At 34.3% G+C, this 19489-nt stretch overlaps 1 protein-coding gene and 1 pseudogene across 1 annotated transcript in view; both read left to right on the top strand.

The window, feature by feature from the left end:
- The window catches only part of Slc25a24 (solute carrier family 25 member 24), a 52799-nt gene that overhangs the window by 14455 nt on the left and 18855 nt on the right, over positions 1-19489 (top strand). The window contains exons 2-5 of the mRNA XM_046427585.2: positions 1508-1634; positions 4150-4237; positions 9906-10017; positions 12017-12175. Coding sequence (XP_046283541.1) covers positions 1508-1634; positions 4150-4237; positions 9906-10017; positions 12017-12175 — 486 coding nt within the window. The remainder of the gene's footprint in view (positions 1-1507; positions 1635-4149; positions 4238-9905; positions 10018-12016; positions 12176-19489) is intronic.
- Positions 12393-19477, top strand: LOC124081389 (DNA-(apurinic or apyrimidinic site) endonuclease-like; annotated as a pseudogene).

The following is a 19489-nucleotide window of genomic DNA, read 5'->3' as shown; positions in this document are numbered from 1 at the left end:
ATACACATGTGTACATGCATACACATATAGTATATTTTCTGTTTTATTAAGTATTAGGTTTAATTTGCTAACATATTTGTAGGAGTTTTGTGATTATTTTAATTATAGTGCTTTCAGTTTCCTTTTGTTTGATTGTTTTGTTTTGTTTTTTTCTGACATCCCTGTTAGGTTTTGGAATCAAGAGTATACCTGCCTCATAAAATGAATTTGAAAATGTTCCCACCTTTTCAATTCTCTGGAAAATTGGTATTTTATTTATTTCTTAAAAGTTTATTACACATTACTGTTAAAACCATGTGGGCCTGAATTTTTCTTCATGGGAATGCTTTAAAATTACAGGTGATATTTCTTTAATATTTATAGGACTACTCAGATCTCCTATTGTCTTTGGTCAATTTTTTTTTTTTTTTTTTTAGTAGTGAGGATTGAACCTACGGTTGTATAAACACTGAGTTACATCTCCAGTTCTTTGTGTTTTTTAATTTTTATTTTTTTATTTTGAGACAGGTTCTCTCCAAGTTGCTAAGGGCCTTGCTAAGTTGCTGAGGCTTGCCTTGAACTTGTGATCCTTAGCCATTGAGATAACAGGGGTGTGCCACTGAGCCTAGCTTAAGCCAATTTTTAATAAGTTCTCTTTTTCTAGGCATTTTTCTCTAATTTCATTTATATATTTTTTTGATATAAGCCTGTTCTTAATGTCTTTAGTGTCTCTAATGTCTAGGTATTTCTGTTTATTTTCTGACATTGATTACTTGCCAATATCAAGAGTTTATCAATTTTATTGATATTTTCAAACAGCTTCTCATGACCTTGCTAACCTTCTCAGTAGTGTTTTCTTTCACTCTTAATTTTTTCTTTCACCTTCTTTTTGTTTATTTTATTTTTATAAGTTTCTTGAGATTGAGATGAGCTTCAATGACCCATTATTTACTAATTATGCATTTTAAACCATAAATCTCCCTACAAGAATAGCTATAGTTGCAGATCCCAAGTTCTGATCTTTCTGAGTCTAGGGTTATAGTTCGGATCATTATACTATCTTGAAGCGATGCAGTGTTATTTACCCAGAAAAGCATGAACATCAGTCGAACAAAATTTATAAGCTTTGGGTGGTTGATTGTGAATATCTTAATTGGTGGTAGCAAGGGTATACATGTGATATCAAATAGCATAAGGTCTTATTTTTTAATTGAAAAAATTATTTCTATTAATATAAAAGTGGATAGTTTGATATGACAGCTTTTCTAAGTATCATCTGTAGGAAAAGAATATTTAATTTTGGTAATCAAAGGGGAACATTCTATGTTAGACATTTAAATTCTGTGTTCAATCTCAAGTGGAATAGTTGCTTTTATTACAGGCCTGTGTGCTAATGGATAATGACATATGGCAAAAAAAAATGTTCCTTTAATCTTGTAGGAAGAGAACATATCTGTTTGAAGTATGTATATAATTTAATACTTTAATCCATATTAGCAATAAAATATCTCTAATTTTTTTCTTGTAGAAAATTTTTGTTACTGGAGATATCAACAAAGATGGGAAGCTGGATTTTGAAGAATTTATGAAGTACCTTAAAGACCATGAGAAAAAAATGAAATTGGCATTTAAGAGTTTGGACAAAAATAATGATGGTGTGTCTTTTTTTCTATTCCTCATCAACTATGAAGAACTACTTCTCAGGTTTCCAAGAGTCTAAAATGATGCAAATTTAGTCTCTCTCTTTTAAGATAGCAACTAATACCTGTTTTAAATAATAAAAAATATTTTAGTATTGTGATTTTTATGTAGACATCATAGTATTAGTGAAGAAAGCTGTTGATAGCTTTGTCTATTGACATATAATGTTAACTATGGAACTTTACGATGATTTGATTGGTTAAAAATAATAATTCTTTTGGCATGAACACTGAATATTCTAAAATTTGAAAAGGTTTCATATTATCTTACATTTGATAGTTGTTTTGGCAGAATTAATTTAGAGAAGATACTCTCTGATCCTGAAAATTAGAAAACAAAATAGTGTGTAGACCTTTAGCTATGTACCTTCTGGTTGGGCTTATGGATTCTCTATGTAGAATAATAGCCAAGAGGGAGATGAAGCTTCCTTAGGATCAGTTGCCTGATAATCAGTGGTCAGTTATCCCCATGTGTAAATTATGCACACATCAGTTGTCCATTTCAGAAAATTCGGAGTCAAACAGGACATAAAGATGAAATTTTAATGATTCAATTTTAGTAAATGTGAAGGGTCCCCTTAATTTGTCTTTTTTTTAAATATATTTTTAGTTGTTGATAGACCTTTATTTTATTTATTTATATGTGGTGCTGAGAATCGAGCCCAGTGCTTCACGCATGATAGGCAGATGCTCTACCACTGAGCTACAACCCCAGTCCCTTAATTTATCCTTTTTTGGTATATTTTGAAATAGTTTCTCATGATAGGTTCATATTTTTATTTAGCAGACTTCTTTAAAGCAAAGCACATAGAGTAGATCTTGCCTTAAAAGTAACCCTGAACTGTATATTCACAGCACTCTCAGCCATTTGTGGGCATGTACAAAGCAATGGAATATTTGAGCTGTTCAATATGTACATTCCTAGCTGAGGGAGAGAAGGTGACATCTGCCTTCTTATTTCAACTCTCAGACTATAAACATGTCCTTTTCAAGGTCTATTTTGAACCATGTATTTTGTGTTCTTGTACTTTTTACGGGGATATTTTTTGCTTTTCAAAATGTTCCCTAAAAGTAGAGTTGAAGTACTGTCTTGTGTTCCTCGTGGCAAGAAGGCTATGGTGTGCTACATGCAGAAAATACATGTTAGATAAATTTCTACAAGTGGTCAATGTTGCTGGGCACTATAGTGCACACCTGTAATCCTAGCAGCTTGGGAGGCTAAGGTAGGAGGATCGCAAGTTCAAGGCCAGCCTCAGCAAGTTAGGCTCTGTCTCAAAATAAAAAGTAAAAAAGGACTGGGAGTGTGGCTCAGTGGTTAAGTGCTACTGGGTTTCCAAGAAATGACATGTCTTTAAACAGAAACACACATAAGAAAAAGTTAGGTATTGGTCAGTTGATGAAGATGTGATTAGAAGTTGATAGGAACTTAACCCTGAATTTTCTAGAGGAGCAATGGTTCAATATTTGCTAATTCAGCATTTGCCATTGACTACTGTGAATAACAAGAATTAAATGAAAATCTTCAAGAGTGTGTTTATCAAAGGAGAATTATCAGAATATTGTTTGAAGCATTTCGCTGCTACAGTTCATGCCTTTTACTGCCATTGTATTCTCCAGGTTCCTCTCCCCAAGAGGATTCTCTCAGGATCCTGTCATTTCTTTAGGATCCCTGTCTTAGTTAAAGTCTTTCCTTTCACCACTAACAGTGATTTTTGTCTTTGTCTCTTCCTGAGAAGTTTGCTACTAATGCTGCTTTGACAGAAGAACCTCTGTTTGTTATGTCCTAGTTCATGTAGATCAGTCTTTGGATCCTCAGTCTGAGCTGTTCAAGGGAAATTTAGTCCACTTACATTTACTGTTTATTTCCTCTTCTGGTTGTTCTCCTGTACATAAATATGTCTGATTTCCCTAACACTAAATTTTTTCTCTCTCCCGTTGTTTTCCTAACCTTACTCTCTTTATTTTTACTGCTGGATTTCTCAAAAAATACTCCACACTCTTTGGTTCCATTTCTTCATTTTCTACTTGTCTTTAACCAATTGGATAATATAACATTGTACATGATAAATGTCTGGTCATTTGTTAAACAATGGATATAGTGATTTTTTAAATGAATCCTAGTTTAATTTAATATACCGGAGAGTTGGAAGATCTTGATTTGAATTTCAGTTCTGTTGTTTCTTAATAACATTACTTGGTGAGACCACTTGAGCTTCTTCTTCAGAGGAAAATCATTATCTACAAGGCTGATATGATTACTGAAAGAAATAGTATGTCTATACTTGTTTAATGTATTTGTTAAATTTTGCATATTGATGTTATAATATGTATTTAAGCAAACATAGGATTTACCTAAATGCATAGTTTTGCCTTCGTCTTTTCAAACTTTCTCTTAAATAAGTGATTTGAAATTCAAAGTTTCTAAGGTAGTTGTTAGTTCTAAGTTTATAATCTTTTCATTTCCTTAAAGGAAAAATTGAAGCTTCAGAAATTGTCCAGTCCCTTGAGATATTGGGTCTAACTATTTCTGAACAACAAGCAGAGTTGATTCTTCGAAGGTAAGCTCTTTACTGTGTTGACAATTATTTTTTACTCTCATTTTAATATCCTGCATTAGAGTACTGCTTTTGTATGTGTGACTTTAAAACACTTTCCTGCACCTCACCATTCCTCATTACATACATCCAGCATCAATCATTCCTCTTCCTCCCTGTTCATTTGTATGCACTTGTATATTATCTACAATGAAGGAACGGGAGAGGGATGCTCAGAGTGCACTCTTTCTTGCAAGGCCTCAGAGGCAGCAGGACATTAATAAGGTGTTAAATCTAGAGATAATGAGCCAAGGGCTTGGGTATTGCATTTCTCTTTTCTTTTTTTCTCTTCCATTTGGTTCCTAATGTGACAATAGAACTGGATGTTTCAAGATAAGGAGTCTAGCAGATTCTTCAGATTATTTAATCTACATGTGACTGGATAAAAATATTCCAAAGCTTTCCTAGTTTTCAGAGAAGTACTGATTTAAACTTAAAGAACACAGAGATGCCAATTTGAATATTGTTGTCCAGTTCAAATATTTAGTAAGATAAACCTTTACAAATGCAAATGTTTTATTTCAAAGGATGGAGCCATAACCTCTGAAGTATAGGGGCTTTCAAATACTCTTTTATTATAAATACAAGGCAGGTACCAATTTTTTCATGATAAAAGAAAACAGGAAAGGATGCTTACATTATATTAATATTCTCCTGAATGTTTTCAGTTTTCACACTATCTACAAGTTTCTTATTAGTGGCTTTATTATCAAATTTATTTCTTTTTATATCTGTATATTACTTCATAGAAATATAATATTTCTTACAGGAAAATACAGTAGCATTTTCTTCCTTTCTGTTTAGAATTTCTTTTATAAGCAGCTGTTCAACAGGAGGGTTTGAAATCTCAAGGTTGTGCCTGGAGTTATTTTTGTTAGCACTGGATAATAAAGGCTTTCCTAGATAAGTAGAAAACTAAAACATGAAAAAGAGATACAAAGAATTTTGATCATGGGATATTGAGCATATAAAAATCTGCTTCTAAAGTTGCATTTGCACAAAAAAAGTGAAGATTTTTTATCTTGATCTAAGAACAGAAATCATATTTCTCTATTCCCTATGATGGCTTTAAAGATAATGCCAATTCTAAATCCAAGTAGCAGAATAGATTATTAGTTATTAGTTAGTGTATTAGTTAGTGTATTAGTGTATTAGTTAGCTTGGTCTGCCATAACAAAATACCACAAATGACATGTACTCAATAACTTAGAAGTCAAAGAGGAAACTAAATGGAAATTCAAGAATTATACTGATTTGAAAACATTAAAACTTGAGGGATATTTCTAAGATGATACTTAGGGGGAATTTTATAATCTTAAAACTTTTATTAGAAAAGGGTCAAGGCTAAAAATTAATGTGCTAAGTTAGGGGAAAGAAATCAGGATAATCTTGGTCCTCAGGGATATAGTACTTGTCTGTCAAGTGTGAGGCTCTGGGTTCGATCCTCAGCACCACATCAAGATAAGTAAACAAACTAAAGGTAGTATGTCCATCTACAACTTAAAAAAATATTTTTTAAAAAATTAATCAGGATTACCTCAAAAAGGATAAAAGGGAGAGATAATAAGACAGTAGTGGAACTAGATAAAAAGTCCAAAAAAGGCAAAGTTGGTGTTGGAAAAGAAATCTCTGGAGAGATTGAGGAAAAAAAGAAAAATGAGATGTAAATATGTTTAATTGCAAATAGATACACCGGGAATTTAAAAAATATAAAATACTATGAATAATTTTATGCAAATAAATTTGAAAATGTGTGAAATATATAAATTTCTAGAAAAATATAACTTACCAAGACTGTATCATGAAGAAATAGCCAAAAAAGTACCAAAACAATTAAAGACATTGCATCAGTATTTAAAAATTTTCTAATAAAGCAAACTTTAGCCCCAGATAGTTCTTGAAAACTATCAAAGGACAGAACTAAAATACCTCTAAAAGTGTAAAAGTGCACTCTTCAGAACTTTCTGGGAACCACTGTAACCACTATATCTTTCCTCTTTTATATATATATAAAAGAGGAAAATTATGGGACATTATGATTTATAATATAAATGTAAAAATTTAAAGAAAATATTAGCATAATGAGTCAGCTGCAAGGAAAAAAACAATATGCCTCAAATGATACATTTATAAGAACTAACAAAACTTTATTAATGATAGTAAAGAAGAGTACATAGAAGATGTGCTCCTCTCCAATTGGTAATATTCAAAACCTACGTGGTTTTTGGGGAAGAATTTGTCAAGCTAAGTCTAAAATGTATATCAAAATATGAGGCTCAAGAATAACCTAGAAGAACTGCATGGAACTGGGAGCTGACCTGTTAGATATCAAGAGTTATTTTTAAGCTATAATTATGATATTACTACCGAAATAGACAAATTGATAAGAGGAACATAATGGAGATTCTGGGAATAGATCCATTCGCAGTTTGGATTTGTCACTTGAGAGAAGAAACTGCAAATCTCTGGGAGAAGGAAAAATTATGCAATAAATAGTTAAACAAACAAACATGAAATTGGATTCCTACCTCACACACTACACAAATATCAACCAAAACAGGAAAGTTAAACTATGGTACTTTTAGGGGTAGATGAAAGTATTATCCTTATCTCCGAGTATGGAGGAATTTATTAAAAATAAGGCAAGATAGTAGTCAAAAATGATTGATAAATTCAGCTGCATTAAAATCAAGAGCTATTACAACAAGTCAAGTGAAAGGACAAAGAGAAGGTGTTTTCCAGGTTATAACTTGAAAGACTGGAATCAACTACATAAAGAACCGTGAATGAGGAAAAGACAAACTCATTAAAAATAGTGATTAGAGTTTTCATGCACAAATAGAATGTTAATACTTTTTTTTTTTTTTTTTTACTTTTTGGTATCAGGGATTGAACCTAGGGGTGCTTAACCACTGAGCCACATCTCTAGCTCTTTAAAAAAATGTATTTTTTTTAATTTTGAAAAAAAAATTTAAATTTTGAAATTGGGTCTTAAGTTGCTTGGGGCCTTGCCTCACTAAAAGACATGAACAGGCAGGAAAAATATGAATAGTAAATGAATGTGGTAACAGATACTCAACCTCTTTAGTAATTTAAAGAGAAGTACAACTTAAATTCACAGTAAGACCATCTTATCTAAGAAGTTTGTCAACACTAAGTGTTCTGTGGCATTAAACTACAGAATTTGAAGTTCATTTATTTTTTCAGTAAATATTTACTCTGTATAAGGTATCCTTCCAGACATTTTGGTTTCATCAGTGAATAAAATCAACAAAAATTCTTGCTTTGTGGAGGATACTCATGTGTGAAGGTTGGGAGGTTTTAAAGTAGAAAATAGTAATAAAGATAGGGCTACAAACATTTTAACCCAGAACAATGTTCTAAATAGTGACTAGAGTTTTCATGCACAAATGCAGTGCTAATACCTTTTTTTTCTTTTCCTTTTGGTCTCAGGGATTGAACCCAGGGGTGCTTAACCACTGAGCCACATCTCTAGCTCTTTAAAAAAAATGTATTTTTTTTAAATTTTGAAAAAAAATTTAAATTTTGAAATTGGGTCTTAAGTTGCTTGGGGCCTTGCCTCACTAAATTGCTGAGGCTGGCTTTGATTTTACCACCCTTCTGCTTCAGCCTTCCTATCCCCTGGGATTATAGGCATGTGTCACCACATCAGGCTTGGAAGGTTAATACTTATGTGCTGGGACAAGTAAAAGTTTAAGTGTAAGTTCACATATGCAGATAAAAATACACAATGGTAATAGAAAACACAATAATAAATGTCTGAAAATTGCATTTTATTTGGCTACCATCTTTATGTATCATTTCTGTACAGATTATAGAATAAAATTTGAAGGGACACCAAAACTTTTTTTCATAAACTTCAATTAATTCAACAAATAAATGAGCACCATATCTGTGCCAACCACTTTGAGAGCTAGGGAAACTTAGGGAACAAGACAGTAAAAATCCTGGCACAATTCTGTTTTATTCTTAGGAGAAAACAAATACATATGACCTTATTTCAAGAAGTTTATAAAACAAGCAAATAGTTTGCGATAAATATTTAGGATTACAATGTTAAAGTTGAAAATGAGGTATCAGGATTCCTTAAGACGCAAAATGTGCCAACAGTTTGATTTCTTTCTTTTTTTACATTTTTTTTTTTCAGTTGTAGATGGATACAATACCCTTTGTTTTATTTATTTATTTTGTGTGGTGCTGAGGATTGAACCCAGTGCCTCACAGCTTGGCAAGTGCTCTACCACTGAGCTACAACCCCAGCCCAAGAGTTTGATTTCTTATAATCACTGCTAATCTTCTTTTTTTTTTAAGAGAGAGAGAGAGAGAGAGAGAGAGAGAGAGAATTTTTTTTAATATTTATTTTTTAGTTTTCGGGGACACAACATCTTTGTTTGTATGTGGTGCTGAGGATCGAACCCTGGCCTCACGCATGCCAGGCGAGCGAGCTACCTCTTGAACCACATCCCCAGCCCCACTGCTAATCTTCTTAATGTGGTGGATGTTGTGGAAGGAAATTGATAACATATTTTGAGTATGTTTCAAAATCATACCCAAATGTTGTAACAAAACATTAAGAATATCTTCTGTAGGGGGTGCGAAGGTAAAAGAAGATAGTGGAGGGTGAACATGGTCACAGTTTGTAATTTGAACATATGAATATGCTATAATGGCAGCCATTATTCTGTATAATTAAAATGCACTCATAAAAAATATGTATCTTCCTAAGCCAGGGCAAGAAAGAATGGATCATGAATCCATTCATTACTACCTCCCTGTGTTAGTCAGCTTTTTGTTGCTGTGACCAAAATACCTGACAAGAAATTTAGAGGAGGAAAAGTTTATTTTGGCTCCTGATTTCAGAGGTTCCATTCATGGTTGGCTGACTCAAGATGAGGTAGAATATCATGGTGGAAGGATATGGCAGAGGACGACTGCTCTATTCAAGGTGACCAGGAAGGAGAGGGGTGGGGAGGAAGGGGGAAGGGGGAGAGAAGAGAGAGGAGGGAGAGAGAGAAAGAGAGAGAGAGAAAGAGAGAGACATGTGCGCCAGTAAGCATGCATGGTGCAGATGGGGAGCGTTGCAGGGGAGATGAATACTCCTAAGGCATCCCTGCAGTGAGCCACCTCTTTTATCCAAGCACCACCTGTCTACAGTTACCACCCAGTTAATCAATTCAAACTAGGATATATTGATTGGGTTGTATTGATTGGTAGCTCACATAATGTTAATTATTTCATTTCTGAATATTCCTGCATTAACACAGGAGCTTTTGGGGCAAACCTTATATCCAAACCATAACATTCCTTTTATTTTTATTATCTAGTTTTTGTGCTTTATAGGTTATTGACTTTGAGTTTGATAGAGTATTGAAGGTAGTCTTTAATGAACTCTTTCTGTAATTTTTTGGTTCATGTTTATCTAGGACAGTTAAAATTACCTGAAAGGACCATAAAATGCTGGCTTCTCTTTTCAACAACGTATAATTGTGAATGGGATTTTTAAAAAATTTAATGAGTTGGAACAGAAATTGTCATTCTGTAAAATGGCCAATAATGTTAGGTTTATTCACGAATTTTATTGTGTTCTTCAATCACTTTTTATTACTTTCAGCATTGATGCTGATGGGACCATGACAGTGGACTGGAATGAATGGAGGGACTACTTCCTATTTAACCCTGTTACAGACATTGAGGAAATCATCCGTTTCTGGAAACATTCTACTGTAAGTACACTTTGTAATTGTTTGGAGCTGTAAGTTATATAGTTAGCATCCATTAGCACTCTGATTATTTATGGGACCAGGATACCCAGTCCTAGTAGCTAAGATTTGTAGAATAGCTTTTAAAACCCCAAGACTACATAAATAGGCATTTACAAAATTCAGAGAAAGTACCATTTTCATGAATAAGTTGCTCAGCCTTTATGGCATTTACATATTCTGCCATAGAGAAGTCTGAAAATCACAGACGTTTACTTTTCATAGATACTATGTTGCTTAAATCATCTCAACACCTCATGATTTTTTGGTCATTGATAATAAAACCAAAAATCCCTTCTGAAACTTGGACTTGTTCAGTTAGACTTCCTTGATTTACCTCTGGCTTAAGGCATTTATAATAACTATTGAATGCTGCAAAATCTTTTAGGCTCATCTTTTTAGCATTTCACACCTGTTTGTATTCCATAAAACTTTGAAATTTTTTATTTTTATTAATATTTTAAAATATGTGGGTATAAATGAAGTTCTATTATTGTGCATTTAGTTCCAGAAGCCATTGAGAATACTCTGAAGGAATTGTCTTTTTAAAAATAATGTTATTGTATTTTTTATACCTTTATTTATTTATTTTTATGTGGTGCTGAGGATTGAACCTAGTGCCTTACACATGCTACGCAAGTGCTCTACCACTGAGCTACAATCACAGCCCCAGAATTTGTTTTTCTTAATGGCTTGTCTTCTGTACTTATTTATGAATTTCAGTAAATTTAATATGCACTAAATGCAGGCTTGAGTTCACATTGCTGCTAATAACAATGCCTAAGCTTATGTAGAGCATTAGTGATGACTAATAGTCTCATTTACATTTTCAAATATGAGTATAAAATAATGCCATATTAGTAGTTCAGTTGCCTAGATAAATTTTATACTTACCTGACGTTATGTTGTATCTTTGGAGAAATATGATAAAAGTCAAGACTACAGTCATGCATCCATTTTATTGATACTGAAATGAAGGAAAAGAGAGTTATTACCATAACATAGCTCCTTACCTTACATTCTTGCCTAAAATCTTTTACAACAAAATCATTTAGATAATAAAGTTAAAATATTGTCAGTATAGAACTTCATTTCTCTTAAGCTATGTTTATTAACTTTTAGTGAAATTTAGAATCATTGTGAGTCATCACATTGATTTAAAAAATGTTCCTCTTAGCTAAATTTTAAATTGAAACTATTGCATGCTTTAAATGACAAGTCAGACATATAAAATATTCATAGTCAATATAAGAAAGGAATTTAAGGATATTCACATACATAGTTTCATTTACATGTTTAAAGCATGTATGGTGATATGAGTATAAGGTAGATATTATTTCTAAGACAAAGTTTCCCTTTGTTGCCTAGGTTGGCCTTCTGGGCTTAAGGGATCCTCTTGCCTCAGACTCCCGAGTGGCTGGGACTACAAGCATGGGCTGCCTTGCACAGCAACAAACCAATTCTCTTTTATCTTTTACATTTTTTTCTTTGCTATGAGAAGGATCAAACCCAGGGCCTTGCATGTGCTAGGCAGATGCTCAACCATGAAGCTACACCTTCAGTCCTAAATCAATTTCTTAAAAAATATTATCACCAATTGGTTATGGTTTTCTAGTCTTATGAAAAGTGGCTATAACTAGAAATAATCCACTGTAACTGATAAAATGCCGTTTCATTCTGGTTTAGACCAATAGAAGTCACTCGAACTATAAAAAGAAAAAGTTGCAATTATTTGTTTTATTTACATTCACTGTTAATTTTAATTTCTTGTAAACCAACACTTAACTATGTTTTGGGCGAATAGACTGTCTTTATCCCTGTGCTCCAAACTGGTTCATTATAAATTCTAAAAGAGGAAAGTTGATCTTAACAGTGAAATAACAATTCTTCTCTATAAGAAAAGAACTTATGGGATTGTCTTCTTAATTGAAGGAATACAATACTCTTCTTTCCACTTTCGCAGGGAATTGACATAGGGGACAGTTTGACTATTCCAGATGAATTCACGGAAGACGAGAAGAAGTCTGGACAGTGGTGGAGGCAGCTTCTGGCCGGAGGCATTGCGGGCGCGGTCTCCCGAACAAGCACCGCCCCTTTGGATCGCCTGAAAGTCATGATGCAGGTGAGCTCCGCGACCTTCATCAGGATATTCTAAATTAGTGAGCAGTGTGGGTGTTTTGAAATAGAAGCTTAAAAAATTCTCAGTAATAGTCTTTAATACCTTTTTTAAAAATCTCAAGGAGGAGCCATGCTCAGACTGAAGCAAAAAAAAAAATTAAAAAAAAATATTGCTTCGGTGGGCAGCATGGTATACATACCAATGGTCATTCCTTACAGGGATGCCAAAACATGGGGAAAAGGGAGCCGTGGCAGAAGATGGGGAGGAGCCCAAGAAAGAGCCAGAGGTCAAGAAGAGTAAGCTGGGAGCAAAGAAAAATGAAAAAGAGGCAGCAGAAGATGGCCCAGTTCTATAGGAAGACCCTCCATATCCAAAAACTTCACCCACTGGCAAATCTGCTGCACTCAAGATCTGCTCCTGAAATGTGAATCAGCCTCGAGCCTGGATTAAGAAGAAAGGTTTAGACACAGTAAAGGAGGAAGCCTCAAACACCATGTGCCTTCCAGAGACCAAATGTTGCAAGAACAGACTACTACCTGAACTTCAAGAACAGCCTGGACTATTCCATCAGTCCTGATCAGCTCCTTTGGACAAGAATAGATGGTGCAGCCTGGGTCTACTTTCCAGCCAGTGCTATCTCAAAGTCTGTTATGGCATTGGTGAGGAGGAATTGGTCAGGAAGGCCTTGTGATTGTGGTGGAATCTGACACAGTTGTGCTGGCGGCTTATGTACCTAATGCAGGCAGCAGTCTGTTAAGACTGGAGTACTCACAGCACCAGGCCTGAAGGGCTTAGCTTCAGCAAGCCCCTTATGCTATGCAGGGACTTCAGTGTGGTTCATGAAGAAGTTAACCTTCATAACCCCGGGGGAAGCACACAATCAAACACAAAACAAAACTCAAAAATGCCAGTTTCACTCCATGGGAGCCTATGGTTTTGGGTGCTGCTTGCTGACAGCCTCTGACACCTTTACCCCAACACTGCCTGTGTCTATAGGTTTTAAACTTACATGATGAATACTTGGGCCAAGAAGTTGGTTACCACCTTGGTGACTTTTTATTGTTGCACTCTCTTTTACCTTCATTGTACAACAGCAAGATCTCTTCTAATGCCCCGCCCTGGCCCCTGGCAGTGATTATTGTCCCACCATGCTATACCTAGCACTGTGACACCTCCCAAAAAATCACTTTGAGCCTTGGAAATAATTCCCCCCACTGAATTATTCCTTCTTCAACAGCTCTCTAGAGAAATCTGCATTTTATTTCTCTTCTGTAATAATATGCATCCTTCAACCATGCTGTTGTGAAAGTTTCCTTTTAAGCCCAAGGTTTTTGTTTTGTGGACACCCTTTCCCTCCCCACCCTTCCACTTTTTTTTTTTTTTTTTTTAATGGTGCTGGTGATTGAACCCAGGGTCTTATGCATGTGAGGCAAGCACTCTATCAACTGAGCTATCTACCCAGCCCACCTCCCTTTTTAATAAGAAAACATTAAGCAAAAGCTACTAATGAGAGTAGAGATTAAAAAATTCTTAGAGGTAAATGAGAACACTGATACAACATACCAAAATCTCTGGGACACTCTGAAAGCAGTGCTAAGAGGAAAGTTCATTGCATTGAGTTCATTCCTTAAAAGAATAAGAAGTCAACAAATAAATGACTTTACGTTACACCTCAAAGCCCTAGAAAAAGAAAAATAAATCTACATCTAAAGTGGTAGAAAACAGGAATAGTTAAAATCAGAGCAGAAATAAATGACATTGAAACAAAATACACAGTTAGAAAAATTGACCAAACAAAAAGTTGCTTCTTTGAAAAAATAAGCAAATAGATAAACCCTTGGCCATGCTAATGAAGAGGAGAGAGAGAAAACTCAAATTACTAAAATTCATGATGAAAAAGAAAATATCACAATGGACACTACTGAAATACAGAAGATAATTAGAAACCATTTTGAAAATTTGTACTCCAGTAAAATAGAAAATCTGGAAGACATCAACAAATTTCTAGAGTCATATGATCTGCCCAAACTGAATCAGTAGGATATACACAATTTAAACAAATCAATTTCAAGCAATGAAATAGAAGGTGCTACCAAAGGCCTACCAACAAAGAAAAGCCCCAGAACCAGACAGATTCACTACTGAGTTCTACAACACCTTCAAAGAAGAGCTAATATCAAAACTCCTCAAATTATTCCATGAAATTGGAAAGGAGAAAACCCTTCCACACTCATTTTATGAGGCCAATATTAGTCTGATACCAAAACCCTCAAAGACACTTCAAGGAAAAAAAAACTTCAGACCAATATCTCTAAAGAACATAGCTGCAAAAATTCTCAATGAAATTCTGGCAAATTGAATACAAAAACATATTAAAAAGATAATGCACCACAATCAATTGGGGTACATCCCAGGGATGCAAGGTTGGTTCAACATACAGAAATCAATAAATGTAATTCATCACATCAATAGACTTAAAGATAAGAATCACATGATTATCTCAATAAATGAAGAAAAAGCATTTGACAAAATACAGCACCTCTTCATGTTCAAAACATAGAAAAACTAGGGATAACAGGAACATATCTCAACGTTCTAAAAGCTATCTATGCTAAGCTCAATGCCAACATCATTCTAAATGGAGAAAAATTGAAAGCATTCCCTCTAAACACTGCAACAAGACAGGGATGCCCTGTTTCGCTACTTCTATTCAACATAGTCCTGGAAACTCTAACCAGAGTAATTAGACAGACGAAAGAAATTAAAGGGATATGAACAGGAAAGGAAGAACTCAAGCCATCACTACTTGCTGACAACACGATTCTATACTTAGAGGATCCAAAAAGTTCCACCAGAAAATTTCTAGAAATAATAAATGAATTCAGCAAAGTAGCAGGCTACAAAACCGACACCCATAGGTCAAATGTATTTCTGTACATCAGTGACAAATCTTCTGAAAGAGAAATTAGAAAAACTACCCCATTTACAATAAAATACTTGGGAATCAACCTAACAAAATAGGTAAAAAAAAAAAAAAGCCCTACAATTAAACTACAAAACTCTATAGAAAGAAATTGAAGAAGACCTCAAAATATGGAAAGATCTCCCTTGTTTTTGGGTAGGCAGAATTAATATTTTCAAAATGTGGGGCTGGGCTTGTGACTCAGTGGTAGAGTGCCTGCCTAGCATGTGTGAGGCACTGGGATTCTCAGCACCACATATAAATAAATAAAATAAAGGTCCATCAACAACTAAAAAATATTTTTAAAAAATTTGTCAAAATGGCCATACTAACAAAAACATTATACAGATTTAATGCAATTTCAATCAAAATCCCAATGAAATTCATCATTGAAATAGGAAAAGCAGTCATGAAATTCATTTGGAAAAATAAGAGGCCCAGAATAGCAAAGCAATTATTAGCAAGAAGAGTGAAGCAGGAGGTATCACAATACCAAACCTTAAACTATACTATAGAGCCATAGTAACAAAAATGGCATACTATTGGCACCAAAATAGACATATAGATCAATGGTACAGAATAGAAGATGTGGAGACAAACCCACATAAATACAGTTATCTCATACTAGACAAAGGTGCCCAAAACAAACATTGGAGAAAAGATAGCCTCTTCAATAAATGGTGTTGGGAAAACTGGAAATCCATATGCAGCAAAATTAAATTAAACCTCTCTCTCTTACCCTACATAAAGGGATATGAACAGGAAAGGAAGAACTCAAACTATCACTACTTGCTGATGACACGATTCTATACTTAGAGGATCCAAAAAGTTCCACCAGAAAATTAACTCAGAGTGGATCAAGGACTTAGGAATTAGGCCAGAGACTTTGCACCTAATAGGAACAAAAAAAAAAAAAACAGGTCCAAATCTTCCTCATATTGACTTAGGACCTGACCTCCTTCACAAGACTCTTAAAGCACAAGAAGTAAAATCAAGAATGAATAAATGGGATGGATTTAAACTAAAAAGCTTCTTCTCAGCAAAAGAAAAAATTATTGAAGAGAAGAGAGAGCCTATGGAATGGGAGCAAATTTTTACCATATGCACATCAGAGCACTAATCTCTAGGATATATAAAGAACTCAAAAAACTTATAAAGAACTCAAAAAACCCCCCAAAATAATCCAATCAATAAATGGGCTAAGGAAATGAGCAGACACTTCACAGAAGACATAAACAAGTGATTAACAAATTTACGAAAAAATGTTCAACATTGCTAGCAATTAGAGAAATGAAAATCAAAAATCTACTGTAAGATTTTATGTCACGCCAGTAGAATGGCAATTATCAAAAAATCAAGCAGCAATAAATGCTGGCGAAGGTATGGGGGAAAAGGTACACTGATTCATTGCTGGTGGGATGGCAAAATTGTGCAACCACTTTGGAAAGTAGTATGGAGATACCTTAGAAAAAAACATGGATTGGAACCACCATTTGACCCAGCTATCCCACTCCTAGGTCTATACCCAAAGGACTGAAAAGCAGCATGCTACAGTGATGCAGCCACCTCAATGTTTACAATGGCTCAATTCACAATAGCTAAATTGTGGGAACAGCCTATATGTCCTTTAATAGATGAATGGATAAAGAAACTGTGATATATATACACAATGGAATATTACTCAGCCTTAACGAATGAAATCATAGCATTTATGTGTAAATGATCAGAGTTGGAGAATATCATGCTAGGTGAAGTAAGCCAATCCCCAAAAAACCAAAGGCCGAATGGTTTCTCAGTTAAGTGGATGTTGATATATAGGGGGTGGCAAGGGAAGAATGGAGGAATTGGATTGAGCAATGGGGAGGAAGGGTGTGTGGCAGGGGGAGATGGTGGAATGAGATGGACATTATTACCCCTATGCATGGGTATGATCACACAAATGGTGTGACCCTACATCATGTACAGCCAGAAAAATGAAAAGTTGTGCTCTATTTGTCTAAAAATAAGAAAGAAAGAAAGCTACTGATAAATAACTTCCTTTTAACAATCAGTAAAAACAACAACAAAAAAAAACCCACACAAACATCCGTTTAATTCCTCCTAACCTTAAATTCAGTCTATGTAGGTATTTGGCAGTGTTCTACCAAACCTTAAATTTTTGGTAAATTTGTGTAATGAACTTTAAATATATGGCATTCAATGACTGTTCAAATGTATAATAAAAAAATCAGTAGCCATTTTTGTAGGGTTTCTCTTTAAATTATTTGAATTTTGCCTCTTTTTTTTGGTACTTTTACAAAAATAGGGCATTTCTGAAGTCTAAAAATCTTAGGATAAGAATGAAATTTTTAAAATTATTATAAAGTTGAGGTTAACAGAAAAGACCTGGATTTATGGACCTACTTTGCTACCTTCCTAGCAGTGTAGCCTTCAGGTGGTCAGAGTAGAAAGGAGGAGGGAAAGGAAAGGATAAATATTTGTCTGACATAATGGTGACTCAGTGAGTACTCATAGTAGCCCAGGAAAGTGGGTGTTTTATCCTTATTTTACCCATGGGGATCCTAAAGCTCTGAGAATTAATTCTTTTTCTTTATAACAAACTAGACGAGGAACAGAGTCTCTTTACTACTAAAACTTATGGTTCTCATACTGCATGAAACCTCTGAGGTCTTGTTTTCCTTCATTCTGGAATGGGAGTAAGAATATCTAGCAAGGGTGACTGTAAGAATTAAAACCATACAAGGGCTTTGAAGCCACCTGACATACTGGAATAACTTACTGGAACATAGTAATTGCTTAAAAATATTTTCAAAATGGCTCAGTGGCAAAGTGCTTGCCCAGCATGCATGAGGTCCTGGGTTCGATCCTCAGCACTACATAAAAATAATAAATATGTAAAATAAAGGTATCACTTCCATCTACATCTAAAAATTTTTTTAAAAAAGTAATGTTTGTTATACCTAGGTGAATACTTTTTATATTTGTCCTTAGATTTATGTATAAGATTTCTAACAATATTTTAACTACCATTCTTTCAGAATATACCAAAATTTTAAAATATATTTAGAGACATAGTGCTTTAAAAAAAAAATAGGGGGTGTGAGAGAATTGGTGTGCATGTGTTTTTCTTTAGGAACAGTAGCAAATTGATTTTGATAAAAGTTGAATAAGCATTCATCTTTTCCTTTGTCATCTTTTATTGTGAAGTTGATTTATTTTTAATGAAATAGATTTCTTAGAATTTTCATTTCTATAAATTCAGGGGGTTCCCAAAGTCACCTTAAGGTTGGATATTTCACTAGAAGGACTCAAAGAACTGAGAGCTACTATACTCGTGGTTATGGTTTATTACAGGAAAAAGATAAAGATTAAAATCAGCCAAGAAAAGGAAGTACAAAGGGCTGAGTCCTGGAAAGTACCAAATGTGGAACTTCTATTGTCCTCTCCTTGTAGAGTCTCAGAGGGTTGTTTTCCTGTCATCTATGTGAAAAGTAAGCACAGAGTATTGTAGGCCAATCAGGGAAGCTCACCTGAGCCTTTGGTATCTTGCATTTTTATTGGGGCCTGATCACATTCTGGTCACATGATTGACCTTTAATCTTCAACCCCTTTCACCTTCCCCCACCCCTTAGTGGTTTCCAATCATTTTATATAAGCTGGAACAATCAGAAGAATAGCTGAGTTCTTTAATTATTTTTTGGTTTATTAATCGGTTTCCATGTACAGCCAATCCTAAGTTCTAATATATTTAAATGATTACCACCTCTACAGGATAAGTCAAGTAATTCACCAACACCTTCTGGGTTAGGCTGTTGGTACATATTGTCATGAATTTATTACCTAGAAAGACCTTGAGATAGGCCTTAGAAGGTACAATTTTTCTTTCTGATGCCAGGCTGTGTGTTCCAGTGTCTAAGCCTCTGATACACATATTATCCAAATCACATTTGTACCCATTTATAGTATATGCCAGTACTACTTCTTGGGGGCAGTGAGTAATCTATTACCTGCAGTATACTTTGTTATTTCTCATGTTTCAAGGGGTTTGCTATAGCTTAATACTTAATTTGGTTCATGTTATCTTATGAATGTTGTTCATAATAATTTTAATTTTGATCGTGTCCTGTTTTCCCATGCTGAGGATACCAATTATTCTTAATTTTAGAGCCAGACATAGACTTCTGTCTTTAAAAAAATGTAGTGATAATCCTTCTCGTCACTATATATTTTCTCAACTGCCTATGTGTTTTTTTTTCAAATACATCTTATGACAGTTATAAAGAGTACTGAAAAGAGATTGTGTGGTTATTTTGGAAATAATATCAATAATATGCCAGCAGTATTTTACATCATTT

The sequence above is a fragment of the Marmota monax genome, unplaced genomic scaffold (assembly GCF_021218885.2).
Source record: "Marmota monax isolate L192 unplaced genomic scaffold, Marmota_monax_Labrador192_F-V1.1 WCK01_AAM20220418_F8-fsc00184, whole genome shotgun sequence".
In the NCBI taxonomy this organism is placed as follows: domain Eukaryota; kingdom Metazoa; phylum Chordata; class Mammalia; order Rodentia; family Sciuridae; genus Marmota; species Marmota monax.
Note: the sequence above shows the minus strand (reverse complement) of the source record. Positions and strands in the feature narration are given on the sequence as shown.